Source organism: Mesoplodon bidens, assembly GCF_964165515.1.
Source record: "Mesoplodon bidens genome assembly, chromosome: 19".
NCBI classification, from domain to species: Eukaryota; Metazoa; Chordata; class Mammalia; order Artiodactyla; family Ziphiidae; genus Mesoplodon; species Mesoplodon bidens.
The window spans coordinates 52328789-52356564 of NC_138179.1; the positions used below are offsets into that span (position 1 = coordinate 52328789).

General features: G+C 59.9%; 1 protein-coding gene across 3 annotated transcripts in view; it reads right to left on the reverse strand.

Annotated features, from left to right (window-relative positions):
- RARA (retinoic acid receptor alpha) overlaps positions 1-27173 on the reverse strand; it is a 45183-nt gene extending 18010 nt beyond the window's left edge. Inside the window, exons 1-2 of one of the 3 annotated variants that reach the window (XM_081220172.1) lie at positions 27063-27173; positions 5877-6420 (exon numbers count right to left, since the gene is read on the reverse strand). In XM_081220172.1, the coding sequence (XP_081076298.1) occupies positions 5877-6054 (178 nt within the window). In that variant the 5' untranslated portion in view covers positions 6055-6420; positions 27063-27173. Of the gene's footprint in view, positions 1-5876; positions 6421-11418; positions 11442-17932; positions 18158-27062 lie in introns of those variants that run through there. The other 2 variants (XM_081220171.1, XM_081220173.1) reach the window with 2 other exon arrangements.
- Between the last annotated feature and the right edge of the window lie 603 nt (positions 27174-27776).

Genomic DNA, 27776 nt, shown 5'->3' on the forward strand with positions numbered 1-27776 from the left:
GAGTGCAAAGTAGAAAAGTCTACCGGGCGGGTGGATGGGTGGGTGTTGGGCTCCAAAGTGAGGTCTCACCTAAGTGAGGTCTGGGCTGCAGATGGAACGCTGGGGCCTAGGGCACGGGTGCAAGCCTTGGCTGTGGATGAGATTGCTGGGGAGGAGGGCAGACTGCTTCCACAGCCCTTGGTATCTCCTCCCAAACGACGTAGATCCTGGGCACCAGTTATGTGCTAGGCCTTGTGTTCACAGCTTCAAGGTACTAAGGGATCTGGGACTGTCCCTGCCATCAAAGACCTGGTGATCAGTAAAAGATCTCCCAAATGATGCAGCTCACTGCAGGTACCAGGTGGAGAGGAGTCACTTCATGGTAGAGAGATGAGTGTTGTTAAGAGAAAAAATAAGGACCTGCGGGCCTTCAAAGGAGGGAGCGAGTGAGCAAGGAAGCAGGAACATCTGTGAAGATTTCTGGGAAGAGGCGGTATTCGAGATATTCCTTGAAAGATGGATAGGATTTCTGGAGCTGGAGAAGTGGAGAAGTCGGGGTGAGATGCCTGTTCTGGGCAACAGCAAGGTCACGGGGCAGGTCAGAGCAGAACACAGTGTCCTGGGGCAATGGGAGAAGAGGGAAAAAGGAAGGTTCTGGCCGCCTGGGGGGGGCAGCGGGGGAGGTGGGGAGGACCGAGTGGCAGGCCTGGGGCCCCGTCCTCCTCTGCCGTGTCCCCCACAACTCCTCCAGGACTGTGTGCTTAGCAGGCCCTCAGCAGGTATGGGCAGAACTGAAGTGGCCTCTGCTTGTGCCAGGCAGGGGTCCCTCCAGTCCCCAACCCCATCTGGAGGGGATAACAAACAGGAAATCATGAGACCCAGGGCCAGACGGACATCGGGTCCCAGTACAGGGTGGCCATCCCCCAAGACAATGCCCGGCTCCACCCACCCCTCGTCATCACTGCTTCTGCAGGGTACTTGAAGCTCGCCCAGGCCCTCACCAGCAAGCAGGTCACCGTGGCCTCATAGCAACTTGCCCAGCAAGCAGCAGATCAGGAGTCTTGCTTTAAAGAGGAGGAAACAGATCGAGAGAGGTTGAGTGACCTGCCCAAGGCTGCGCAGGAAGAGCTGTCCTTTAAGACTTCTGCCAAGGGGGCCTTGGTCCGTGGGCTGAGGTTCCCAGCAAGTCAAAATGGGGAGGGGAGGGCCTCTATTTCTGATCTAGTCAGGGCAGAGGGCCTCCAGTCTACCCTGGAGGTCCAGCTCCATGGGCTGTGCCCCACCACTGAAAACGGAGAGGAGAAGGAAGGCGTTGTAGGCACCGCCCCAAAGGGATTTGGAAAAAGGGAAACACTTCCTCTTTCAGACACTACCCCTCAAAGGGTAGTCAGGGCCTGCACTGGTACATCCCCATGGGCACAGGGCCCTTGGCACGGGCGGACACAGTGTCTCAGGTCTTGGCCAGCCTAAGAGGACAGGCTTCCTTCCCTGAGTCCCCTCCCCCTGCCCATGCTGGGATCCTGCCCTGAGGGGGGCCTGTGCACTATCAATGCTTGGAGCTAAAGGGTGAGGGGGCCGCATTTTCATTCAAAACCCTGTCCAACAGTCTTTTGGCTGACTCTGCATTTTGGACCCTCGGGAGGGCACTGCTAGCCCCCCTCTCCCTGGGCTGTCCCTCCTATTGTCCAGGGAAAGAGTGGGCAGGAGCGGGGGGAGGGAGGATACAGACTGAAAAGGGGAGCGGCAGAGGAGCGGGGAAGGAGAAGGGCTCACCCCCTCCAGTCTCTCCAGGCTCCCCCAGACCCCAGGGCCACACAGCACATGTGTGGATGGAAAGGAAACGTCTGGACCCGGTCTTTCGGGGCTCCCATCCCCAGCTCCTCTACAGAGAGCTTCCAACCCCCTGCCCCCACTCCACAAATGGAAACAAAATAAGAATAAGAACGGTAGCTTCTACACTCTGTTCCTACAGTGTCTGTCTGGATGGAGATGGAGGGAGGGTGCCCGCTGAGCTCTGCAAACTCCCCGGGCTGCAGTGGGCTGATCTGGGGGCGGGGATGGGTGTGAACAGATTGTATCCGCAGCTTCCAGGACAGGATGGAGATCTGGCCCAGGCCTCTTATCGGTCTTTCCCTCCAGCCTTCAGGATCAAAAACAGAAAAGGGGGCGTGGCTAGGGGGGAGGCCTTCCCCTACGCCCCCTACTGGGTGAAAGCAGAAGGTCCTGAGGCAGAAGCGGGGGGCTTCAGCCATGGGAGGGGGTTTCACCATGGCCGTGAGCTCCCCACGTCCAGGAGGGCTCCCCACAATACCCTCCCGCAGCTGCCTATCTGGATGGTAGAAAACACCCCAGCTGTAAGGTCACTTAGCTCAGCCACTTAACCACCGGTGCTGTTTCCTCATGTGTAAATGGAGATAATGTCCCTCTCCCAGGATTGTCCGGATTAAGATTTGTAAAACAGAGATAAAGTCCCAGGCACACAGTAGGTGCTCCACAGATGTTAGCCTCCCGTTCTCTCCAGCCCCCACCCAGAAAGGGCCAGGGTCCCTTTCCACTGTCGTAACACCACGGAGTACCACGGCAAGGAGACAGCGGTGATCACATGCAAGGTGAACAGCAGAGTGCATTACAGCAATGCTCTCGCCAAACCTCGGCCCTCTGAGGGAGGTTCTGGTCAGATCCCTGGGTTACAGACGAGGACCCATGCTCAGCGAGAGGTTATCACATCTAGTAAGTGGCAAAGCCAGAACTCGCTACACAGCCTACTCCACCTCCCCCCACCCCGCCCCTGACCCCGTGGAATTCCCAGGGGGAACAACAAAAGAGGCAGGTTCGTTTCCTCTCCAGCCTAGACCAGCGATAAGAAATAGAGACCCTTCCCTCCCCAAACACACGACACAATCACAGACGCCTCCCCCGTACACCCTCTGTGCCCTAAGTCACCGCCCCCTCCAGCACACAAACTGACACCCCTCCCCGGCTCTGGGTCTGACTCTCCTCATCCGCACTCTGACCCTCTCACCCAATACACGTAAGCCATCGACCCCCCTCCCCAACACACACCCAACCTTGGCCTCCCCACCCCTAAAACACACCCAACCCTGACCCTCCCCCCAAGGCACACTGAATCCCAGCCCTCCACAGTAAAGAACAGTCCTCAGAGACCACGCCCCAGGGGCTGGTTTAGAGCAGGGATCCTGTCCCATCTCTGGAGCTTCCCACTCCGGCTCCCTGGGAGACAGCAGGACAGATACCCACCTGTCCCCAGTGACCTGGAGAACAGTTCTGGCCTTCCACAGGCCACCGGGTCTCTGAAGGGTACACCCAAGGTCCAGCCTCCTCCTGACCTGGGGAGAGGAATGGGAGGTGGAGGGAGGACCATCCAAACACCTTTGTTGGTGGGAAGTGGGAGGAGGGAGCCTCATGTGCCAGGTTGCCTACAGAAAGGGTGGCAGAGGGCCAGAGCATATAATCGCTTCGCTCCTTACAGGAATGGGGGCCACAGATGTCCACCCCTCCTAGGAACTGCCTGACCCCCCGCGCCAGCCCCCAGGTGGGGAGAGCGGGAAAGGCGAGGCTGCCTCCATGCCTGAACCTTTTTTTTTTTTTTTTGCGGTACGCGGGCCTCTCATTGTTGTGGCCTCTCCCGTTGTGGAGCACAGGCTCCGGACGTGCAGGCCCAGCGGCCATGGCTCACGGGCCCAGCCGCTCTGTGGCATGTGGGATCTTCCCAGACCGGGGCACGAGCCCGTGTCCCCTGCATCGGCAGGCGGACTCCCAACCACTGCACCACCAGGGAAGCCCCATGCCTGCACTTTGATCCGTCATGCTTCGCTACCCAGTGCTGAGAGCCAGGGTCTCCAGGCCCCTCAGCCCTGCCCAAGAAGGAGGGAGATGCAGGGCTCCCTCAGGTTCCTGGCCGCACCTCTGGTCCCAGAGAAGGGGAAGGTCGGGGAGAAGCTCAGAGGCTGGGGGCCCGGGTAGGAAGAGAAGTTGTTGTTGTTTACTAGGAAGGGCCAGGGCAACCCACAGGCTCACAAAGGGAGGGGGCAGGAAGGGGCATTGCCCAACCCGAAGTGTGGGCACCCCACCCTGGGGGATGAAGGTTAGCAGGATGGGAAGTGGGGTACCCGGAAACCCTCCCCACCCACCTCTAAGAAAGAGGAAGAAGCTTGCAACATTCAAAGAAGGGCAAAACATTTGCTTGTCCGGCACAAGACAGGGCAAGGTCAGGGGTCAGGCCCAGCCCCATCCAACCCTCCGTGAGCCAGGCCCCAGGTGGACAGAGCGTCTGGGGCTCTGCTCCTATCACCTGGGGAAGAGCAAGCTGTCCACCGGCACCAGGCTGAGCACCCTCGATGTCTCCCTCCCTGAAAACCCCACCCTGGCAGGAAGCAGACACTCCAGTCACTGGAGCTGGGATATGAATCCCAGTCCCCACGGATGCAGGCACTACCCCACACAGACACACCCGCCCCTTCCCCGGCAGCCCCGAACCCAGACACTGGCCTCCCCCATCACCTAGCATAGACTGAAGACCAGGCCAGAATCGGGCTTCCGACTCCGACTCCCAGGTCAAAGTGCTGCCGGCTGCGCACCTCCAAGGGAGGAAAGAGAAGGTGGAGGTTGAAGTAGGCAGCATCCGCCTGCCCCCTGCCCCAGGGCACAAAGGGTAGGGACCTAAAGTAGCACAGACTTAGAGCCCCTGCTCCCAGTGGCTGGTGGGGCCTGGGAGGGAGGGGGCCACCGTGCAGCCAGAGGAGGTGAGCCAGGAAGCAGTGGTGGCAGTGGGCAGCCGGCCAGTGTGGGCAGTGAGGCGCCCAGCCAGGGCCTGCCCCAGGGACAAAGAGACTCCCTGGCTCCGGGGAGAGGCCGCTGCCCCCACACTGGGAAGGGGGCACTGACCCAGCCCAGCCGGGCGCACAGGGCAGCGGCGCCAGGCAGCTTGCCAGTGGCCACGGGAGAGGCAGTGGGTGCCCGGGGCAGGGTGTTCAGTACCTGCCCGCCAGGAGAGGTGGGACACGTTTCCCAGGTCAGCAGCTGACCAGCCAGTCCGCCGTCCACGGCCCCCTTTTGCGGCTCCCACCCCCTCCCGCCCCAGGCCAGGCCCCAGCTCCCTCCCCCCCCCGCCCCCCGCCAAGCCCTGGCCCGGCGCCCAGCTGGGCCCTGGGGGCCAGAGTTACTGTAAGCGTCCTGGCAGGCCCGAGGCCTGGACTCTGCCAGCTGGCCATAGCTGCCGCCACCTCCCACTACCTGGCTCGGCCAGCCAGGGAAGGTTACCGAGACCCCCACCCAGCCAACAGGCGACCCCTGTGGCAGAAGGCGGAGGCGGAGAGAAAACACAGGCCCTGCCAAGAGCAGGCTTGCGTCCACAGCCGGAGTCCAGGCTGAGCGCCCCCTCCTGGGACACTGCCCCGACCCACCCGGCTGCCTGTGGGCCCCTCCCTCTCACCCTCCCCACAAAGGGAAGCACCACCTAGCCTGGCCAAGGCGAGGGGAGGGGATTGTACGCCTCCAAGCCCCTTCCCCCAGAGGCACTGGATGGGGCGGGGCGGAGGTGGGGCGCTGCTCTCAGTAGAGCTGCCATTTCCACCAAATGTCGAGAGGTTTGTTTACCCGCCTCCAGCCTCCGTGTCCAGTCCTTGGAGCTATTTATAAGGCCCTCCACGGCAGAGCGCGGGGGGGGGCGTGAGAGGCGCCGGAGGACAGCACTGTTCAGCTCTCCCTCTGTCCCCCCAACACCAAACACAACCACGGCCACCAGCCTACAAGCCCCCCAGACGACGATCCCCCGTGTCTGGAGGAGCCCTCGCCACTGCCGAAGAGATGTGCCTAGAGGCCCACCTCGGCCTGCCGCCCTCCACCGCCCCTCCCACCGTGCCCACCACTCCACTTACTGGCTGGGGATGGCGTGCTATAGCCGCTAACTGGAAGCTGGTGCTGGAGAGTGGTCAGGGCGCCTGGTGGGGAGAGTCCACCCAGCATGGGGGGGAAGAAGAAGGCGTAGGGGGGCACCGGGTATCCACTGAGGTGCCCGCCCCCAGGTGTCGGGCAAGAGCTGCTGTTACTGGCCATGCCAAGCAGCCACAGTCAGAAGAGCAGGCAGACAGTCTGGCCAAAGGCTCTGGCAGGCTTCAGGCCGCCTCTCCTCGGGTCATGGGGCCTGGGCCCAGAGGGGGTTTGGGTGGTCAGCCCACCCCCCCCCTTCTGTCCTGGAGCTGCGGTCCAAGGCTAGCAGGCTGACCTCAGCCTCCTGGAGCCCCCACTCCAGTTGGGGGCCAGGTGGGCTGGGGGACGTCCCAAGAGCCGGTCCTTTGGTCAAGCACTTCTGTGAGCTGGCACTTTCCCAGGAAGGTCCAGAGCTGGCCTTCAGGACGCCGAAAGGATCCCTCTCCTAGGTGGGCCCCAGCTAGGTGGCGGGGGAGGCCATGTCCTGTGATGCTGCAGAGAGAAAAAAGACAGGTGAGTGGGCACCGAGGAGCAGGCGCACGGGCATTCCCCGCGGAGCTCCCCAACCTGGGCGGCCGGAGATTTTCCCGTGGCACCCGGCTGAGCAGACAGCTGGCACCATGCCTGGCTGGCAGAGACGGCCTGGGAGTAGGGCCCAGACACTGCTGGGGGTGGCAGGACAGCAGAGCCAGGCTGGGGAGACGGGGACAGAGCCCAGAGCCGAGGAGGGCCTCTCACCCACAATCCTGAGAGGAAAGGGTCCCCGGTGCCATGCCACCCCGAAAGGAAGATTCCTGCTGCAGAGGAAGGCAGCTGGCCCTCCTTCCCCCAAAGCGGGTTACCTGAGGTCAAGATGCAGGGAACGTGTGCTCGAAGGGAGGAGGGAGGGGGAGGAAAAGCCGCTTCCCTAAAGCGGTGGCACTTCTCAGAAAAATGACTCCTAAGCCAGGGGGCCCCGCTTACACCACTTCCCCCCCAAATCCAAGCCCGAGCACCCCAGATGGGTCTGTCCCACGGGCCCAGAGGGGAGGCCCGTTTACATACGTACAAATAGGGAAATGGGAACCGAGGACTCCTGGGTATCACCTCCATTGCCTAACAGCATGATGGGCAGGGACTGCCCAGGGTGGAAGCCCCCTACTCCCAGGCAGTGGAGGGGCAAGGGAGACCGATCTCAGAGTTCACCCACATACTCTGTCTGCAGAAGCAACCTCCCTGGAGAGGGTGGGAGGTGGGCAGAAGATGAAAGGCCAGATGCCCCTCCACCAGTGCATCCACAAATCCATACCCTGTTTGAACAGCTGGGACCCGAGGACACGCAGAGAAAACACCACGGGTAGCAAGAGACAGAGATGAACCCAGAAATTCCACGACACAGTGAGACAGACAGGCAGCAACAAGAGCAGAGAACGAGATGGAGAAAGAGAAGCATCCACAAGAGGTCCAGGAGGATACATGTAAACAGTATCAATAAATATGCACGTATTTATATATGAGTGTGTGTGTATACACACACATGACATATATGAGAGACAAAAGGAAAGAGACAGAAAGAAACATGGCCAAGCAAAACCACAATGAGATACCACTTTGCATCCACTAAGATGGCTATAATCAAAAACACTGATAACGACAAGTACGTGAGGATGCGGAGAAATTGAAACACTCAGACATTGCTGGTGGGAATGTAAAACGTTGCAGCTGCTTTGGAAAACAGTGTGGCAGTTCCTTAAGAGGTTAAACACAAGAGTTACACTACCCAGCAATTCCACTTCTAGGTATCTACCCAAGAGAAGTTAAAACGTAAGTCCAGGGCTTCCCTGGTGGCGCAGTGGTTGAGAGTCCGCCTGCCGATGCAGGGGACGCGGGTTCGTGCCCCGGTCTGGGAAGATCCCACATGCCGCGGAGCGGCTAGGCCCGTGAGCCATGGCCGCTGAGCCTGCGCGTCCGGAGCCTGCGCGTCCGGAGCCTGTGCTCCGCAACGGGAGAGGCCACAACAGTGAGAGGCCCGCGTACAGCAAAAAAAAAAAAAAAAACACGTAAGTCCACACAAAAACTTGTACTTGGGTGTGGATGTTCATACCAGCACTCCTAACAGCCAAAAAGTAGAACCGACCCAAATGTCCATCAACTGATGAATGGATAAATAAAAAGTTGTACATCCATACAATGGAATGTTATTCTGCCATAAAAAGGAACAAAGTACCGATATACACGACAACATGGATAAACCCTGAAAACATTATGCTAGTTGTAAAAGACCACCTACTGTATGATTCCATTTACATGAAATGTCCAAAATAGGCAAATCTATAAAGGCAGAAAGTAGATTGTGGTTACCAGGGGCTGGGGCATGGGTTTGAGGGAAATGGGAAGTGACTGCTGAATGGTATGGGGGCTCTTTCTGGAGTGATGAAAATTTTCTAAAAGTGATTGTGGTGACAGTTGTACAACTCTTGTGACTATATTGAAACCAGTGAATTGTACACTCTAATGGGTGAATTGTATGGTATATGAATTATACCTCCATCAAGCTGTTAAGAAAGAAAGAAAGGCGGGGAGGAAGGAGAGGGAAAAGAAAACAGGGCCACAGAGATCCCAAATAAGGACTACCTCCCTTTCCAAGCCCTTCCTCCCCAAGCGCAGGCCGTGCCAGGCTCCAAGCTCCAGGCTCCAGGCTCAGACCTGGAGTCCAGAGGACACACACATGGCCAGCATTTGGCTGAGGACCATGCCTGGGATGGGGGAGTTCTGCCAAGGCCACTATGGACGAGGCCAGGACTTCTGGGCCCAGCCGGGCCGGCCAGCCAGCCTGTGACTGTGCGGGGCTGAGGGAGGGGGAGGGGGACAGGTACTTGCAAGGAAGGCGGGGGCAGCTCCCCTATTGTCAACGAGCACGATTTTGACTGTGACTAATTATGACCACCATCGGGCCTCTCTCCTTGCTCCTGAACGAGGTGCCCCCTTCCTGCCCCAGGCCCCTGCCAACTCCCTCCCGGGCTGCGAGGCTGACGTCAGAGGAGCAGGGACCCCACCCGTCGGCCAGCTGCCGCCCTGGCCCCCCACAACCCTGAGGGGCGCCACACAAGGGGAACTCGAGCCAGCAAGGGAGGGAGGGGTTGGCTGAGCCTCACCAGCGTTGACAGTCAGACCCTCACATACGTGCACACCCACTTGCAGAAACTCTCACGCGCAGCTCCAGGGAAAGCGTCCGGTGGCCAAGAGCACGCGTGCTTGCACACCCAGCCCGGGTGCGTGCGGGCACGCACGTGACACGTGAGGAGAGGGAACCCGGAGATGCGATCCTTCCACACCTGGGCTCCACAGATAGTGAAGCCGGCTCCAGGCCTGCATGCCCGGCCCGGGACACAGCTCCCCACAGACGCACAACCACAGCCTCAGAGTTTCCCAAACTGCACCTACCCTGGCCCTCCCCCAGCCAGGCGAGCCTCTGTACCTGCCTTCCTGCGGGCCGGCCCCCCAGTACACAGCAGGGTCCACAGACACAGAGAAGCACGCCGGTGGATTCAGGTCCAAATGGGGGCCAGCCTCTCTGAGGTGAGGCCCAGGAAGCCATTCACTCCAGAACCCAGGCCTCCTGACCCAGCTTTTGGGGGCTGGGGGGCGGCAGGAGGTTCGGTCTGGACCCTCTGGAGCTGACCCTTGACCCCAGAGGAGAGATTAACCACAGCCACCTTTATGCCTCAATTCTGCCCCTGAGGAGTTTGAAACTGGACCATACTTCAAACCTCAGCCACAGATACACACCCCAGGGAGAGGCTGGAAGGTGTTCCCCACCCCCATTGGAGCCTCACCAAAGGAGCTCAGCCTGCAAACTTCAGTGCGGTTAGCTCCCTGGGGAGGGCCTTGAGCCAAGGGAGGGGGCAAAGGTTACAGAAATGGGCCAAGGGCCAGGCTGGCCAGGGAACAGGGATGGGCAAGGGCAGGGATGATGGGGGCGGGGCCAAAGAGCACAGGCCCGGCCTCTGAAGGTCCCTCTGGAACCACGACCCTTGGGGAGATGCCTGGGTCCTGGCCCCCTGCACCCAGGGGTGGAGAAGACACTGTCAGAGAATCGAAACCAGCACCAAAGAAAGGGAAAACAAATTACCCACATCCAACCTCCACCCTATGCCCGCCACCTCCACTGCCCGTGGGCACCCTCTCTTGAGGGAGAGAAAAACCACAGGCCCACACCTCCCATACCCGGAGCCCAGCCTCCGCACAGCAGAAAGGGGGGGTGGGGGGGAGGGCCGGAGCACCTGCCACCAGCCAGGCACCCCTGCCCGCTGGGGCCTCCCTCACCCTCAAAAGGCTCCAGGATCCCTCCCCCAGTGTCAGGTGTCCCCAGCTACCTGTTCTTTATGTCCCCAGAGTCACACATCTGGAGAAAAAGGCAAATGTTGGCCGAGCTGTGAAGACAGTAGAAAGAACCAGAAGTCTGAAGGGTCAAATCTCAGCTCTGCCACTCTGGGTGACCTTAGGCAAGTCACTTAACCTCTCTAAGCAACTGTTTACTCGTCTGTGAACTGCCTACCTCAACAACGGGCTGTGTGATTTAAGAGATAAAAGTCCTGGAAAGCACCTAGCACAGCGCCCACCCAGCACACAGGAGGTGCTGGGCAACGGGTCCCCTCCCTCCCCCGCACCTGCCAACACCACCTCGGGGCCTCCCTGGGCAGTAGGTCTGCTGTCCCTGCCCCAGCCAGGGCTAGCAGCTGCTGACAGGGCTGGGCGGGAGAATTACCCATTTTCCAGGGTCTGCTTCCCCCCAGACTGAGGACAGGAATGTGGGGAGAGGAATATTCGGGGTATGGGTGGAGGCCTGACCACAACCCTTTCCCCAATTCCCTTCTTTCATTTCACAAACCAAAAAAGGGAAACCTTTGGACGTGGAGAGGGGAGGAGGGGAAGAGGAATAGACGATTTCCCCCCCTGCCCTCAGGGAGGAGGAGCCAGGGGTCCCCAAACCCAGCTGGCCCTGCCCCGCTTCTTCATCCACTCCCTCCTCTCTGCTTCCCAGGCTACCCCACTACCATGGCTCCCAAGGAATAGAAGCCAGGCAGTCCCGGATGGGCTGAGAGGAGGGGATAAGGATTGGGGAGCTTAAAACAAGGGGGGACAGGGGCTTTCCTAGGCATTCTAGACAGTCAGTGAATCAGATGCAAATGACACCCAAAGCTCAAGCTCAACTTGGGGGTGGGGGACAGGGACTCCAGCCCTGACGGAAGCAAAGACCCAGCCCCTCTGGACCCCCTCCCCTGTCAGGAGCTGGCAGGGCAGGGCAGGGCGGGACAGGGCAGATCTCAAACCAGAACAGTGGGCTGGAACTATTGATAAACTTTCCAGAAAAATACACACACACTCACACACACACAAAGCCAAAACCTCTCCCCTCCCCCATACTCCTCAGATGAACATTACTCCCTTTTCCCCCTTTTTCCAGAGGCCCCTCTCTCCTCCTCCCGGCCACTCTGGTCCTCTGTTTACCTTTTGCTCTCCAGGCTCTGGGCTGCAGGAAGCCAGCAAGGCCAGCCACATTTTGAGAGAGACCACCCCAGGAGGGCCTGAGAAGGATCAGCGGGGTGAGGTTGGGACAGGTGGAGGGCACCTCTTCCCCACCAGTCCTCAGAAGCCCAGGCCCGCCTCGCTGGAGCCGGGACTTGTTGGAAAACCTGCCCCAAGCACGTGCAGGGCCTGAGCATATCTACGGAGAGAGTCAGGGGAGTGCTGAAGTCCAGCGTCTGGCCTCTGGGTGCTGCCACTGCCCACGGCCTCAAGACACAGCACCTAGTCCCAGAAAAGTCGATCTGATGTCTCCCCAACTTGTACCCGCCCAAGCTTCTGCCCCAGCTACACAGGGCTGCCTGACCTCCACGGGCCATCATCCCCGCAGTGACTGAATACCAGGCAGAAAGGGCAACTGGACAACCCAAGCCCAGGACAGGACAGGCCAGGTGCTGGGAGGAGGAAGTGGGGGAGGCGGGGATGTCTGCTGGTCAGGGCAGTGTCCCGACTCCGCACCCCAGGGACTGCACCCCAGAGCCCCCTGGGAGATGTGCCCAGGGCCTCCGAAGCCCAGGGTGGCTGAGGGGCCCACCCAGAACCAGAGCTGAAGCCTCCCACCCAGTCTTCCCTTGGAGCAGAGAGCAGGTGAAAGGGCAGGGGGCAGTCCAGGCCTCAAGGAGAGGGATGGGCCCACGGGGAAGGAAGAAAACAGGAAGGGGAAGAGACGAGGCTGCCGAGGCCACAGCCAGACCACAGGAGTGTGTGGACCACACAAAGGCAGCTCTGTCCGGGTCGGGGACCGAAGGGGCACAGACAAAAGGGGACAGCCCCCCAGCCTGGAAACCACCGTCCTCACAGCCAGCCTGGCACGGGGCTTTCCCCACCCCCACCTTGGCAGCTGCCCCCTCACCACTGTCCCCCCTCTCCGCGGTGCAGGAAGCATAACTCTCACAAGGGGCGGGGGCTGCCGAGCACACAGAGCAGCAGGTATGTGCGCGGCTGCGCGGCTGCAACCCGCCTCCCCCAACCCCTCAACTCGGCTCCAACCCTGCCCGGGGCGGACTGACTGTGGGCACGACCCAGTGCTACCAGCCCCCTCCCGGCGTCCTTCCCTAGGGACCCGGGCTGCAGGGAAGCCGGGAACGCCCGCCCCCGCCCCCCTCCCGCCTCAGGATATCCTTTTGGCTCTGACCCCAGACCAGGCCTGAGTCAGCCTGTGCCCCGCCCCACACCCCCCATCCAGCGACCCCCAGGAACTTCCTACTCCCCACGCTCCACACCCACCTACTCAGGTGGGGCTAGAACTAGGGGGAATCTCTTCCCCTCTCCACCCCCAGCTGAACAGGGAAGCCCACCAGGGGGTGGGGCGGATGGTCACAAGGTCCCAGGACCAGCCCCTTAAAGCACAGGGCCTGCGGGATCAGGGCGAAGCGGGTGCAGGCTGTGTGTGGAGGGGAGAGGAGGCCCTGCGGACCACCACCTCCCCGGCCCCAAAACACACACAACTGGGGATCCTGCCCAGAGGCCCTCCCTACTCCAGCCTGGACCCCAAGAAACCACAGAAACTCCCTGGGGAAGGTAGTTTCCATGAGAACACAGGACGGGAGAAGGCTCCAAAGGGAAAGGGGACAGGGAGCGGAGGTTCCAAGAACGGGCATCTTTCTGGGACAGCGGGACCCAGGCTGGAGGGGACAGGGTCTGCACAATCGGTCAGATTCACACTCAGCCACAGCCAAGCACAGCCAGACGTGGTCACAGTCTCCCCGACGCTCAGTCTGAGTAGGTGGCTGTGACTCCTTCCCACAGACAGAAGTCTGGGGGGCCCTGGGGGATCTGGGGCATCGGAGACCACACACACTCAGCTTGAAACAGCCCCCTGGGCATGCCCCCCCAATCCCCCCCAACAAACTGTGGGCCTAGGGGGAGGGGCAGCTCCCTCCCCACAAGAACCAGGGTAGTGCCCAAGGCGGCCATCTCCATGGCAACCAACAACAAACATCCCGGGAACCACAGAGGGCCAGGAAGTGACAGCCACGTGACAGGAAGACAGTTTTTTTCAGTGGGGGGGGGCGAGGAAGATTGTTAGCAGCCCCTGGGGAAGCAGCTGTCCCCTAAGTTTCCCCCACTTGGAACTGGAGGGAAGAGGTCAGCTGGGAAGGTGGCCACACATACACCCCCAACCCCACTGCAGTGTGCGCAGCTGGCCGCAGGGCTGACGGGCCCTCCCTTCCCGCCTGCCACTCACGGTTCTCCCCTTTGGGTCCCCCTCCCTTCCACTTCCTGCCGTGACTGGAGATCAGAGAACTCCCCACCGCAGCTTCCCCTTCTCAAGTCTCGATTCCTGGGCTGAAGGTTTACTGTGGGGCGAGGGACACAAGGAAGGAGGGCTGGGGACCTGCGGTAGGACCCAGGGGACAGAGGCTCCAGGGGAGGAGCCGGGAGGCAGCTACTCCGAGGTAGGTGTGTACACACAGGCACACATAGAGTGAGTGGGTCACGGTGACACACCACCGGGCGCAGTGACACACAGAGACTGCCTGACCTCAGGCAGCTCTGGGGGGAAGCGAGCAGGGCCACTGGATCCGCCCCGGCGCGCCCCACTCCAGCTCGGTTCCTGATCCTCCGGGTTCAGCTCAGGCGTCTCCTGGCCTCCAGGCAGGCGAGGTCCCAACAGTGCCCAGCCCCCACCGCCTCTCCCCTGCCTTTCGTGCTGAGGAATCCCCCTCCCTGCTCCAAGGTGCTCGCCCAGACGAGGGCACCTTGGCCGGAGGCGGGGGGAATGGAACCTCCCGCCACCCCCCTCCCCTTCTCTGCAGATGTCCCAGACTATATTTAGCCCAAACCGGGCGGCTAGCCAGACCCAGACTCCCCACTGGCCCGGAGCTGAGCTCCCAGTTTTTATGCAATTAAAACATTAACAGAGAACCACCCCCATCCACACACCCCCATACCCCCCAGCCCAGCCAGAGCAGCAGAGCTCAGAAAACACGACAAGGGCAGCCCAGCCCTGCAGCCAGCGATGCGGCTGGCGGTCATCGGGCAAATAGCAATAAACTCATCCCCTTGCCCATCTCCCGGGCCCTAACCCCCACAGGCAGGATAGGGACATCACCCACGAGATCAGGTTGACACTTGGGTGGGGGGGTGGTTAGGCTTTCCTTGTTCCGGGGCCGGAAGGGAAAGGCATATCCAGTGGGTGGGGGGTTGCCTGGTTGCAGAAATTCCACCTGTCATTTTGCAGCCCCCCTCCCTGGCCTGCTCCAGTTACAGGGCTGGGGGTTGGCAACAGGTGCTGGCCAGGCTGGCAGCAGTCTAATCCCCCACCCGCTCCCCAGGCTGACGGTAGTGCCTGAGGTCCAGGAAGGGGCCCTGGCCAGCAGGATGCCGGGTAAAAGAAGGAGGCACTGCTGCCTGGTGGGAAGGGGGCAGCCCAGGCCCCTTCTGTAAGACCTGGCCCCCTGGACTCTGTGATGTGTGTTGGAAGGTCTGGGGAAGGCAGGGAAACCTTAGTTCCACCGCACCTATTTCATTTCCCCACGATGCCAGGACGGGCGGGCTAGAGCGTGGGAGGTCTGTCTGCCTGCCTCTTCCTCCTCCTCCTCTCCAAATTCCAGGAACAGGCAAGGGAGGCTCCAGTTGCAGAGAGAGCAAGCAGGCGGTCCCAGCTGAGAGGGAGGGGGGCGGGGACTGGAGCGGGAGGCAAGATCCAGACGAAGCTAGAGACGCCCACGCCCAAGCCAGACAGGACAGACACACCGACACTGACACATTCTCACACTCTGGGCCTGGTCCCCGAGTGCCGCCCACTCTGCAGGGACACCCAGACTCCCTCAGCCAATCCTGCCCATCCCCAGAACACTCCCTGGACACCCACGGAGAGCCAGGCCTTCGCTCCCACCCCACATCCCCCCACAAACCCTGTGGGCTCCGTACAGCAGCCAGAGGGTGGAGAGGGGAACCGAGGGAGGAAAGACAGCAGGCGTCAGAGAGGACATGGAGCCAAAGCCCTGGGAACTGGGGTATCAGTTGCCACACTCCTTTCCCAAAACCCAGTAAGTCAAGACAACCCTGGCCATCTTGCCAGGAGCCCTGCCAGCTTCCCACACTCCCCAAACCACCACCACTAGAAAGGGTGTGGGGTGCTGGGTGAGTGGAGATCACCCCATTTACTCATCACAGGGATAGGATTACCCTCCCCAGATGCCCATCACCCCCAAACCCAGACAGAGCTCCTAAATGGACCCCACAGAGTCCCAAACACACCCACCCGTACAGCCCAGTCTGGGTCCTGCCCTGCCCGTGCCAGTGCCACCCAGAGGACAGGGAATGGGGCCCTGAGGTTTTATCTGGGGGCAGGCCCCACCCTGTCACACAGTTCTGAGGACAACCCACCTAATACCCTCAAGTCTGAGCAAGGAGTGGCGCAAGGGTGGGGGTGGAGGGGTTCCCAGAAGGCAGAGCCAGCTTCCAAGACCAAATGATTTAGGGGAAGTGGAGCTAATTAACTGGGGTCTGGGTCAGTACCCCCAAAACAGACCTTAAGGGCCACTCAGACAATGCCCTTTCCCCCCACAATAGACATGCTGGCAGGAACCACGTCATGGTACATGTGGGTGACTATGCCTAGCAGGGCGGCATGGGGGAGATCAGGATGGGGCTGCCCGCAGCTAGCTTCCTGCCAGGCTGCCACATGGCTGGGAGTAGGCGGGGGACCAGAGAGATTTCCCAGAGTGGTAGCAGGGGCATTTAGGGTCAACCTGAAGGATGGGGATTTGGGGGCTATAAGAGGAGGCGGCCAGGATTAAGCAGTTCCGAGCCCAGGGTCTTCTCAGAACTGCCACTGCATCTGCACTGCCCTCATCAGTATGGCAGGGCAAGTCCTGAGGTGACCACCACATGCACACGCATTCACACCCTCCAAATCCAAGATCCTCAGCTCCCAAGGGTCAACCCCAGTCTGACCCTAGTGACCGCTCTGTCTCAGGACTGACATGGCCCAGACTCCCAGGCAGGACTGATGGCCTAGCCCCTCCCACTGCACCAACATCTTTCATAGCCACAAACTCCCTGATTCCACAACTACCCCTCTTCTTCCTCCAGGTCCAAATACTCTTTCTCTTATTCCCTCCCCCAGACTCATCTCCACCCCTCATAGGGGAAGCCCCAAGGCTCCAAACCACCCCACACTGCAACCTGGGGCTTCCCCAGCCCAGCCTCCCCATCAAGCACAAGCCCTGGAAGAGAGTTTGGGGCTTGAGCCCATTTCCTAGCAAGACCTGGCAACCTTACTGAACCACTTCCCCAGAACCCTGCCCTACGACCGCTGCAGCCAGGGAAGGGGACAAGACATATCCCTGAATCTCCTAACCAGGAAACTGGAGGAGGAACGGCAGTTAGGAGCGGAAGTGAGGGTTGGGGGTAAGCAGCATGGGGTGGGGGAGTGGGGGAGTGTTCCTCTGAAAACACACACACACACACACACACACACGTGCACTCATCTCGCAGGTAGAAGGCAATCTGGTTACAGAAGAGGGAACTAGCACTAGTGGGGGCCAAGGGTACCCCTCCATGCCAGCACGTGGGCAACCTATCCAAGGTAGGATGAACGGTGGAAAAGCGTCTCCAAGACCGGGGGGCTTTTCTTATCTGATTTCCACATGAGTTAGTCCCCATCCCCAGCCTAGCACACTGGAGGCCTGGCCTCCTTCTCACGGAGCCTGACAATAGGGCAATGTCCAGAGAGGAGAAGGGGCATTGCCAAGCAGATTTTCCAGCGCCCCCCTCCCACATACACATCTGGCTAGCAGCTTCCCCGCCTTCTGGGTGGCACCAGGTCCCAGACACCCTCGGCAGAGCAAAGACGACCAATCTATTCCTTCCTCCCTACGCCCCCAAAAGCTTCCATAACCCCATGGTGCCACCCGACCCTGAGACATCCCTCCCTGGCTGCACTGGCTCCCGTCCCCAATTCTGACGGCTCTCCGTGCTCCACGGGGGACACCAGCTGAATGGGCCCCGCCCCCCAACCGGCTGCCTCTGGTGGGGGTGGGCCCCCGGGCTGATTCTCCCCAAACCACAGGGCGGCTCAGATAACAGGAGGGAAAGAAGGAGGGGGCTAGTCCGTTGGGCATCTGATCTCTCCCCAAACAGGTTTGAAAGTCTTTTTGTTTTGCTTGTTTGTGAAGAGAAAAGTGAGAGAGAGCAGGAGTTCCCAGCGGCGATTCTGCCACAGCTCGGGCGCCGGAGACACGCGCGGCAGACGGCCCCAGACGCCTCACGGCTTCGCGCGAAGACACGGGCGCAGACAGACGGACAGACGGGGCTCCCCCACCCTGAGCACGGTGGCGCGGGGTTGGGAAGCCCAGGAAACACCAGGTTCCCGTCGGAACCCGCCCGGCACCGGGTCCCCGCCCACGGGTCCTCTCAGGAGAAGGCCAAGGGGCCGCGATGCCTGCGGGAGCCGGAGGCTCTCCAAAATCCCCGGGGGAGAGGTTACCTCGCAGTAGGGGGAAGCAATCCGTCCGGGTCGCCCGCGAGCACGGCGTCTGCCCTGACCCTGAGTCTTGGAGCCGCTCGGCGTCAGGGGTTGCGGGGTCCAGGGAGAGGAGCGGTTTGGGGGGCCGCGGCTCAGGGGCGCGGGGCGAAAGCAGCGGCCATGGCGAGTCACGTGCGGAGGCTGAAACTTTACCCGGAGCCCCAGACCGGGGGGCGGAGGGTACCGAGCAGCGGGGAGGCCCTCACCCTCGGGCCCGCCCCCGTCCGCTCTCCGACCAATCACCAACAAGGGGCGGGCCCACAGTATCACGCCCCCCTTCCCTTAACAGACCCGGGAAAGGGCGAGTCTTAAAGGAGCCGCGCCTAGCAGAAGGCTGGACCGTGGGAATCTGGTAAATCCCTCCCTCTGCCCCAAAAGGAGAGATTCAGAGGGAGAAGGGGGAGTTCTCCGCAAAAAATGGAAGGAGGGCTCGGTAGGGAAAGGACTGCAGGGTGCGGTATCACACTCCCTTCCCTCCAACGACACACCCACACTCACAGGGGCAAGGATCATACGCACACACCCCTCACACCTAAACCGGGGTTAGAGGGGCTGCGACGTAATATGGAAGCGAATACAGTGACTCCGGCCCTATCTGTCAAGCCCCTGACTCCCATAATTATAATCCTCCTCCAGGAACCCCTTGAAACTGAGAGCTGTGTGACCTTGAGCAAGTCGCTTCCTCTCTCTAAATTCTAATTTTCTCACTGGCAAAAAAGGAGTGCAAAAGCAGGTAGACCGCCCTCAAGTACACCTGCTCTCCTCGTCTCCCCCAAACACGTTTCCAGCTCAAGTGGGTCGGAGGAACTCTGGCCCAACCCAACCCTTCAGCAAACCCCAGAACCCTCCCCCAAAAAGGACAGCGGCTCTTGTGATCTTCCAAGAGCCGAGTAGGGGGCGCCCAGGAGCACCCCTACATGCTATGGGACTCTCAGACCCAAGCTTCTTTCTCCTGGCCCAGGCTAGAGGAGCCAGGAAAGCTCGCATTCTTGTTCCAGCGGGGCAGGATCTGAATCACTCTCCCTCTGCAGAGACCCCAATCCCCAACACAGCCACAAGCCCCCTCCCAGCCTGCTGCGCCGATTGGGAGGACCATCTCCCCACCTCTAGCAGTCCACTGGGGGAGAGAAAGAGGAATCAATAGGGAACACCCCCCTCCCCGTCCCCGGTCAGAGAAGTAGCCACAAGTGCCCCCACAGGACTTCCCACTGGAAGGGGAAGTGCCACACTCCCAGGCCTCCACCCCAGTGAGGAGACTCAGCCTGACCCGGCTGGCAGAGCTCTCAAACCCACCGGCCCGACGGCCCCCGCTTTATAGACAAGGAACCGCAGGCTGAGAGTGGACACGGGTTTAGTCCCCGATCACCCTGGCACCGGTTGCACAGCCGGGTCTAGGACTGAGGTATCTGATTGTCTCTCTCCAGCTTTGGGGCCCCAGCCTGGGTGAGGTAGGACAAGCAGGGTCGGCGGGACGCTGTGCCCTGAGGTCCGGCGGCACAGGGGAAGAGCGTCCGGGCAACGCTTCCCCAGGCCCCTTCCCGCCTGCTGGGCCTGGCCGTCTCCCGCTCCCGTCTGGATTTCCGTCCGCCGGTGCGAACCGCCCGCCCAGCCCCTCCCACCCTGTCCCGTCCAGATCCATCCGCAAACATGCGCTCAGCGGGCAGGAATGCGCCAATGGCTCCCAGATGTGGACGCCGACGCTTAACCCCTTCCCCCCCAGCTCCCCACCACCACCACCCAAAGGCGTTCTAGCTTGAGTCCAGCCAGCAGCAGGGGGCGCCGCCCAGATGAGGGACCAGCCAACCCCCAAGCCCGCACAGGCTCCTCCTGGCCTACATTCTACCAGTCTTCCTTCCCGCGGAGGCTAGAGGGGAAGGATCACAGACACAGAAATACAAGTGTGCACAAACACAGGCATACTGCCTCCCACGAAGGGTGGCCTTCATGTACACCTGCCAGCACGGAGGGTCAGGTGCGCTCGCGCACACGGAGATGCAGGTGTGCAAGTGCACACCCAGGACATGCATATGTGCACACGCATGTGCACGTTCAGAGCACACCTGTATGCACATATGTATGCACATGTATGCACACAGAACAAGCACATACAAGACAGGCATCTGTGCATGCACAAGGTCATGAAGCAGAGGGTGTGGCACACTCCTGGACAGAGCAGTAGACCCAAGGGCAGATGAGGGAAGAAATTCATGCACCCACAAACCTGCTCCCCACAGGGGGCAGTCGCTCCCGCACAGAAGATCGGCACCCAGGTATGCAAGCATACAGCCTGCACACCTTTAGGGCACTCCCTCCCTGCCCAGCTGAACTCCAGCTGTTCTGGGCCCACTCCAGTGTCCCCACCGCCCCACCCTCCAGGGACCCTCATGCAGGAGGGAGAAGGAGGTAGCAGGAGACTGGCAGAGGGAGAAGAGCCACAGTCCCAGGTGCTCCTCACTTCTTAAAAAAGACACGCCTTCTTGGGGCCTACCCTTCCCCTGCTGCAGGCAGAAGGAGATGGGCTGGGGGAGGAGCCTGAGCAGCTGGCTTCCCAAGACACGGATCCCTCTTCCCACTAGAGGAAATCTGAGAGAGCCCTGATAGGTGCAGGGCCGGTGACAGGCCCCCCACACAGACAAAGGAGATACAAAACAGCTGTGAAACACCCCGGGAGAGCCCACACTTGCCCCAAAACAAGGCCTCCCTTTCATGGCCTGTGGGGAACTCCTGGAGAATAGCATCATTGGTCATCGGAACAGAGGATGGGAAACTTTGACCATCTGGATGCAGGTGGGGTGGAGGTGTCTGCTGGAACCCGAACCGACCCCAACAGACTCCTCTCCCCCTCTCCAGCCACCCAGCTCATCCCCAAAGCCCCCTCATGGCTCCCCACATCTGATTCTCACGGTCCTGGAGGGTCATCTAGGGCAGGGCTCCTGCTTCCATTGTACAGATGAGGAAATTGAGGCTCCACCAGGGGATTGCCTTGCTCAAGGTCATACAGCTTGTCAGTGGCAGACCTAAGATTCAAACCCACAATCCCTTCCTCACACGCCCTCCCATTTACTCTGAACGAAATACATTTCCATGTATTTCCAGTATCCTGCTCTGTCTTCCTTTACCCTCTCAGCAGAGCATATGGAAGAAACACCAGCCTTGCCTGGCTCTGCAGAGTTGTGGGTGGGGCCAGGACATGCCAGAGAGAGATCAGAGAAGATGCTGGGAGCTACACACATAGCCCCCAACCCCACCCGCGAGCACGATGCCCACCTGCCCAGCAGGCATGGCCAGTGACTCAGCTGCATCCGGGGGAGATGCCAGGGCAGTGACTCACCTACCGAGAAGAGCTGAGCCTGGCACCTTGCCAGCCCCAGGACAGAAGTGACTTAGTCACCGAGACTGTGATACCCAGCAGGCACAGCCCAGGGACTGGGGACAGGGGCAGGCTGTGTCCTCCATGGTTATGTGTATTACAGGCTTCCTGGGGCCAGCCATGGCCTTACCCGCCCCCGCCCCCTCCCCACTGCTCACCCCCACCACGCCAGGCCCTGCTCCAGTGCAGACAAGCTTTGTGAGACCCCCTGGGCTGCCCTGCGTCTCCCCTGAAGCCTGCCCCTTGCCCATTACTCACCACCCACTCTCCCAGCCCCGCCTCCGCCTGCCACCCAAGTTGTACCCAGGCTGTGAGTCTCCTTTAACATGTCTTGGCAACACCTCCTGCCGCCACAGCCCCTCTCACCACCATCTGCCCCCCCCCAAATACACACATGCACTCATACACACTTCTGCCAGCAGCTGCTGAAGTTGTTCAGCAGGAGGGGAATCGGGAGGGTGGGGTGCGGGGATCGAGTTACCAGAGGCTGATGGGGTGGGCTGCCACCCAATCCCTTCCCCAGCTCGTCCTCCTCCCTGGGCACAGCCTGCCTCACCCACCTGCTCCCCTCCCACCTCTGGCTGGCAGTGGACTCCACCCAAGCTAGAAAACAATAAATGTTCAAGGGTATTTGTCATGCTAAGACCAGCCCAGTATCTGAGAGAGAGGGAGAGAGAGAGAATGAGAGAGAAGACAGCGATGGACAGAAAGAATAATTCCCGTGCTCAGTGCCCAGGCTACAACCACTAGGTGTGTGTATCTCTGCGTATGTTGAGCCAGAAGTGGACTCAGTAACTCCCCAAGTCCTGGGAGAGTTGATGGGGCCCAAGAGGAGCCAACCGGCTGGACAACCTCAATCCATTTGCACTATTGATTTCTCATATACTGCAGCCGGCCTGATGGGGGCGTGGATGATAAGTAAGCCCCCCAGAGACATAGAAACTAAGCGGAGAGGGGGGAGGGGCCCCTGTGCCCAATCTGTGACCCACTGAGACCATGGCAGGGGACTAGGAGCCATCGAGCGGCAGGAGGGAGGGTGGGGAGTTGGATTCAAGCCTGTCTGGGACACCTCCTTCCAGCAGCATCTGAAGCTGATTCAAAGAAAAAAGGTGGGGCTTCCCTGGTGGCGCAGTGGTTGAGAATCCCGCCTGCCGATGCAGGGGACACAGGTTCGTGCCCCGGTCCGGGAAGATCCCGCATGCCGCGGAGCGGCTGGGCCCGTGAGCCACGACCGCTGAGCCTGCGCGTCCGGAGCCTGTGCTCCGCAGCAGGAGAGGCCACAACAGTGAGAAGCCCACGTGCCGCAAAAAAAAAAAAAAAGAAAAAAGAAAGAAGTGGTGGACAGAAGCACCATCACTGGCTACACAGGCAGGGCTCTGAACAACTCGAGAGAGAGGGTGCCATTTTCATACCCTGGTCTGTGGAATGGCGCCCCCTGCAGCTGTGCAACATGGTGGCCCTGGGGATGAAGCTGAATTCTGAGGAACCACGTTTCTGCACTGAACTTTCTTCCCCTGCACCTCCAACCAGCTGCCTCTGCCTCTAGGCCTCAGAAGGGCTCACTTCTGAGTGCGATCAGAAGCCAACAGCAATCTCCCCGCACCTACCCCCTTCCTTTGTTGAGGGGGATTGGCAAACAACCACCTTGACCTAGGCACGGCAGGATGGGTGCTCACAAAAGGCTCTAGAGAGTCTGGAAAGCTGCATCCTAGCCCTTGGTCTATCCCTAACTCATCCTGGGACTGTAGGCACAACCCCCAGCCCTCTCTGAGTCTCTAAAATGGAGTTAGACCGAGATGCCCCTTCTCAAAGGGGTCTCCAAGCTCCCGGCTCGCCAGCCTGTGAGACTTTTGGAACCTGCCCAGCACCTTGATTCACATCAGTGGCCACAGGCCACCTAAACAAACCCCAGCCCTGACCTCCTTCCAGCCTGGACACAGACTCTCTCCACATGGTGGAGACTTATAAACACACCCAGCTGGGGTTTACGGGAGACCCTGTGTAAACAAGCAGAGAGGGAAACAAACCAGGAACCCAGCCCTTGGTGCAGGAGGGGAGGGAGCACAACCAGGTCGGGGGAGAGACCATGACAAGAGAAAAACAAACAGTGCAAGGGGCCTGGGCTGGGGTTCCAGTGCAGCCAACGACTCGTTGAAGGTCCTAGGGCAAGTCACATGCCCTCAGCCTCACCCTCTGTAAGGGGGAGGGAGGGATGGTCCAGGCGCCTCTAAAGCCCCTTCTGGTGCTGAGTCTATTTGGACAGAGAGAGCCCAGTCCAGCCCATCTACCAGGTCAGGACCCTCTCCCCCTCTCAAGGTCCCACCCCTGCCCGCCTCGCCTCCTTGCCCTGCGTGCTGCCCCTCCGGCTCTGCCTCACTCCCCCACCCGCCTGCTTACCCTCACCTTGGCCAGCCCCTCTGCCTGCCCCGTGCTTTTCTGCACGTCCCTCCTGCCAGGGGACAGACCAACTAAAAATAGTCCCTGCAGCCTTTCTCGCCCACAGCTGCCCAAAGAGCAGGAAATGAGGGGGGCAGGGAGGCCCGTGTCCTGCTCTCCCCCACAGACTCCCAGCCCCAAATCAGGTCCAGCCCTCCAGCCTGGGGCTAGTGCCAACTTGGCCATCTCGGGGGCATCCCACACCCCTTCTCTAGGGGGAGGCCTGCCCAGAAGTGCTTACAATCAGAGAGCTGTCCTTACCCCACGGGAGGAGGAGAGAGGAGGCCAGCGGTCTAGAGGGAAACCTTCCCAATTTCTGAAGAATCAGTGCCAACCACATTGTGGGCACCGAGAGGGCAGGGCCTGGCTCCACTGACTGGTCTTTTGAGGGCAGAGGGAATTGGTGTGGGGAAGTTTGTGCTGGTTTTCTTCATCCTGGCCCAGCTGGAAGGAAGACAAAATAGTGCCCCAGCCTCAATTACGCTAATCCCCTGCTCCCCCAAACGTGTGGGCGCAGACAGAGGGGTTTCGGTAGCCCCCCCAGATACCATGGGAAAAAAGCTCAAGAGGCTAGATCTTGGCTCCCACACGTAAAGATGGAAGCCTGGAGGCAAGAAGAGGCCATGCCTGCCGGGCTGGGCAGATGCTGCCCTGAAGCTGAGTCAGAGGTTAGGAGGGAGGGGCCGGGGTGCTGGGGCACCAGGGGCTACAGTGCCCCCACCCCTAACCCACCTGGGATTTCTGACGCCTCCCAGCCCTGGGAGAAGGCCCTCCCCACGCAGGAGGAAGGAAACCAGCTTAGCGATTCTCTGGAGGCCTGCAGAGCAGCCCTGCACCATGAGGCAGGCGGGAAACCCAGGAGTCCTGGCGCCCGGCCCAGAGAGCGAATGAGAGAAATACCTTGGAGTGGAGGAAACAGCCCAGAGTGAGGCAGACACATGGTGCCCCAGCAGCTCCCAGATGTGGCCCTTAAGGAAGAACTGGCCAGAGGGGCTGGCTGGGGCAAGCGAACACATTTCTGAACAAGAAGAGAGAAGAAAGCAGAGCCCTGGGGATGGGGAGGGGGCCAGGCCAGCCGGTCTCTCACCTACTCTCCTCTCCTCCCGGTCAGAGTCCAAAATGCTAAGGTTAAGGGCACTAAATATCAAAGAGGTCCTGGGGTCCTAGGTGTGTTCTCCAGTTCCCTTATCTCCAGACCCCAGCCTGTTCGTTCCTGAGCTTCCCCTGGCACCCCTTCCCTGGGGCCAAGCCAAGCCAGGAGTCAGCAGGCCCAAGGTGGTGCCTAGGAGGCCTGGGCAGTGCCAGGGGCAGCCCTCATACCATCCTCCCACTGGCTTCCCTCCTGCCTGCTCTCAGCCGCCACACATATCTCAGCTGTCGAATCCGATTAGGGCTCCTGCCCAGTGAGCCGGACAAGGAGGCCACTGGGCAGGGGAGAGACAGGGACAAGGACGCTGAGCAGGAATGACAGGAGGAAGGTGGAGACGGGGCTCAGGGGAGAAGGTGTGGAACCCCAGAGGAAGAGAGCTGGTGGCCAGCTACAACCTACATTAGGGGAATTCTGCAGCCCCTGGGGCAAAAACCCTGTCTGCTTCCTCCATCCCCCAGATGGGCAAGGATGGGGGAAGGGAACTGAAGGTGGAGAGATGACCTAGATTAGAAAGAGAATCCCATCCTAGAAACCCCCCCCGCCCCCACCCCACGCCATTACTACCATTTGCACTGGGCTGTAGGGTATTGCTTTATGAGGTCTTTATGGCCGTATCTCTATTAGGCAAGCGGGTCTTGTTACTATAGCCATTTTTATAAGTGAAGAAACCAGAGGCTTAGAGAGCTGTATAAATGCACGTAGTTAAAAGAGCGAGCTGAGTCTCACCTTCAGGCCTGATTCTCAGTCCACGGCTCACACTCAGAATTTACTTTCCTTCCTGGGTCAAGAGCAGAATGAAGTCACGCCATTATCCAAGTTTTCCTCTAAAACCAACCCTTCAGGGATCTGGGGAGTCATGGAGGGATACAGAACACACCCCACACCCAGACAGAGTTACCAGATAGGGATGTGCCACTCACCTACCACACAGAGAGCTAGAGGGGTTCCCTCAAAATGTGACCCATCTCTTCCATTGCTCCCCACCCCAGTCTGCTACGCCCAGAGGCAACACCCACACTTACAAACACAGTTACCCCGACAAGCCATACACCCCTCCTGCAAACCCACCAAGCCAGAATGAGATGCCCTAGATGCCCTAGAGAACAATGCCTGTCAGCCCCCAATGAGAGGGACAAACAAGTCACTGTAAACAGTAGGTATCATCCAACCCTCTCCCAGAGAGCCTGCAGGAGGGCAGAAGCTTTGGGGTAACACCAGGAGCCTGAGCTCTGAAAGCCAAGGAGCCCAGGGAGCTGGCATGGCTGGGCGGCCTCCCTGATCTGGTCCACACCCCCTTCCCCAGCCATCTGGGCTGAGTCTGTTCTGGCCTGGGCCACACTCTGGGATGTCTCAAGGCACCCAGTCACCTCCATCCTAAGATTATAGATCTTACAACCATATGGTACACACTCACACGCACACACACACACACACACACGGTGCGGGGGTGGGCGCTTTTCATAGGTGTTGAGGTGTTGGCAGAGATGGGAAAGACAGCTCTTTAACCTGAAAGAACTTTCCCCAGAGAAAAAGGTCACACACACACACACACACACACACACACAGAATTGTTCACAACCTCCACTACCCTCCAGCAAAGCCTTTGGCCACTCAAATGTGCAATGAGCCTGGAAGGGGGCACTGGTTCTCCAAGGTGAGTAGGGAGTGGGGGGCAAAGTCCTGAGCTCTTAGGGCTGGGGGGGCAGAGAGGAAGCAAGAGAGAAATCTCCCAGGGAGTCTCGGGTCCCCATCCGGCTCCCTGTCTGGCTCTCTGTTACCCCAGCTCTGCCAATTCTCCCCTCGAGGTGAGGTGGGGGAAGGGGGATTAGGCAATACTGCAAAGGAGGGTGCAGGGGCTGGGGCCTGGGCGGACCTTCCCCCCACTTGCCATTCTTAGCTAGAGAACGGGAATGCCTCGAGGGGCGTGCAGCAGGGGCGCCGGAGGGCGCAGGGGCTCTAAGCTTCCAGACACCCTTCTGCTCCCAGGCTCCCACCTCCCTGGACTACAGCGAGCAGTGGGGGAGGAGGCATGGGGAAAGCCTGAACTGCCGAGAGGGAAAAGACCAGATCAGAAGCGGAGAGGCCAGGCGGAAGGCGGCCCAGGGAGAATTGGGAAGGGGTGTGCGTGGTCCTACCTGCTCAGGTGCGTGCCGGCGGGGGGCGATGGGGTTCCCAGGAGAACTGGGGAAGCCCTCTCAGCTCGATTCAGGATTCCCCCCTGCTTCTGGGTTAGGCTGCTGCAAGAGGCACGGGTTCCCGTTGGGTCCTAAAGCCCACCCTCCAACCAGGAGGCTCTCCCCACCCTCTCCCACCGTCCCTGACTGGGTCAGCGGATGCAGAGCTGAATTGATGGGGCAGAAAGAACTCACTGTAGAAAGACGAGGTCTGAGTCATGGGCTGGGACAGCAAGAGTCCCCAGTGTCAAATACACAGCACATGGCTGATTTTAGCTGAGGATATTATGGGACAGGAGAAGACATTTCTTCTGCCTGCCCTGACCCGATGAATTTGGGCTTTGGGACTGAAGCTGGGGTTCAGATCGCTTTCCTAATCACTCGCAAGTAGCTTGGCTATTGAGAATTTGGGGAAGGGGGAGTTCATTTTGGACGGGAGCTCACTTCTACCCTCCGCCTCCTAGACAGAGCACAGTCTCCCCATCTCTCCCCCACTATTCCTAACTGCCTAGAAGGCCACGCCAAGTGGGAAAAAAGTCCTGATTTCCAGCAATTAAAAGAGCTGTATGACTTGGATAGCAGTTGGAAACTGGCAGTTTTATATCCTGAGATCTGGGAGTGTGTGCAGATACACAGAGCCAGGTGAGAGTATAAGCAGGTGGGGCTGGGGGACTT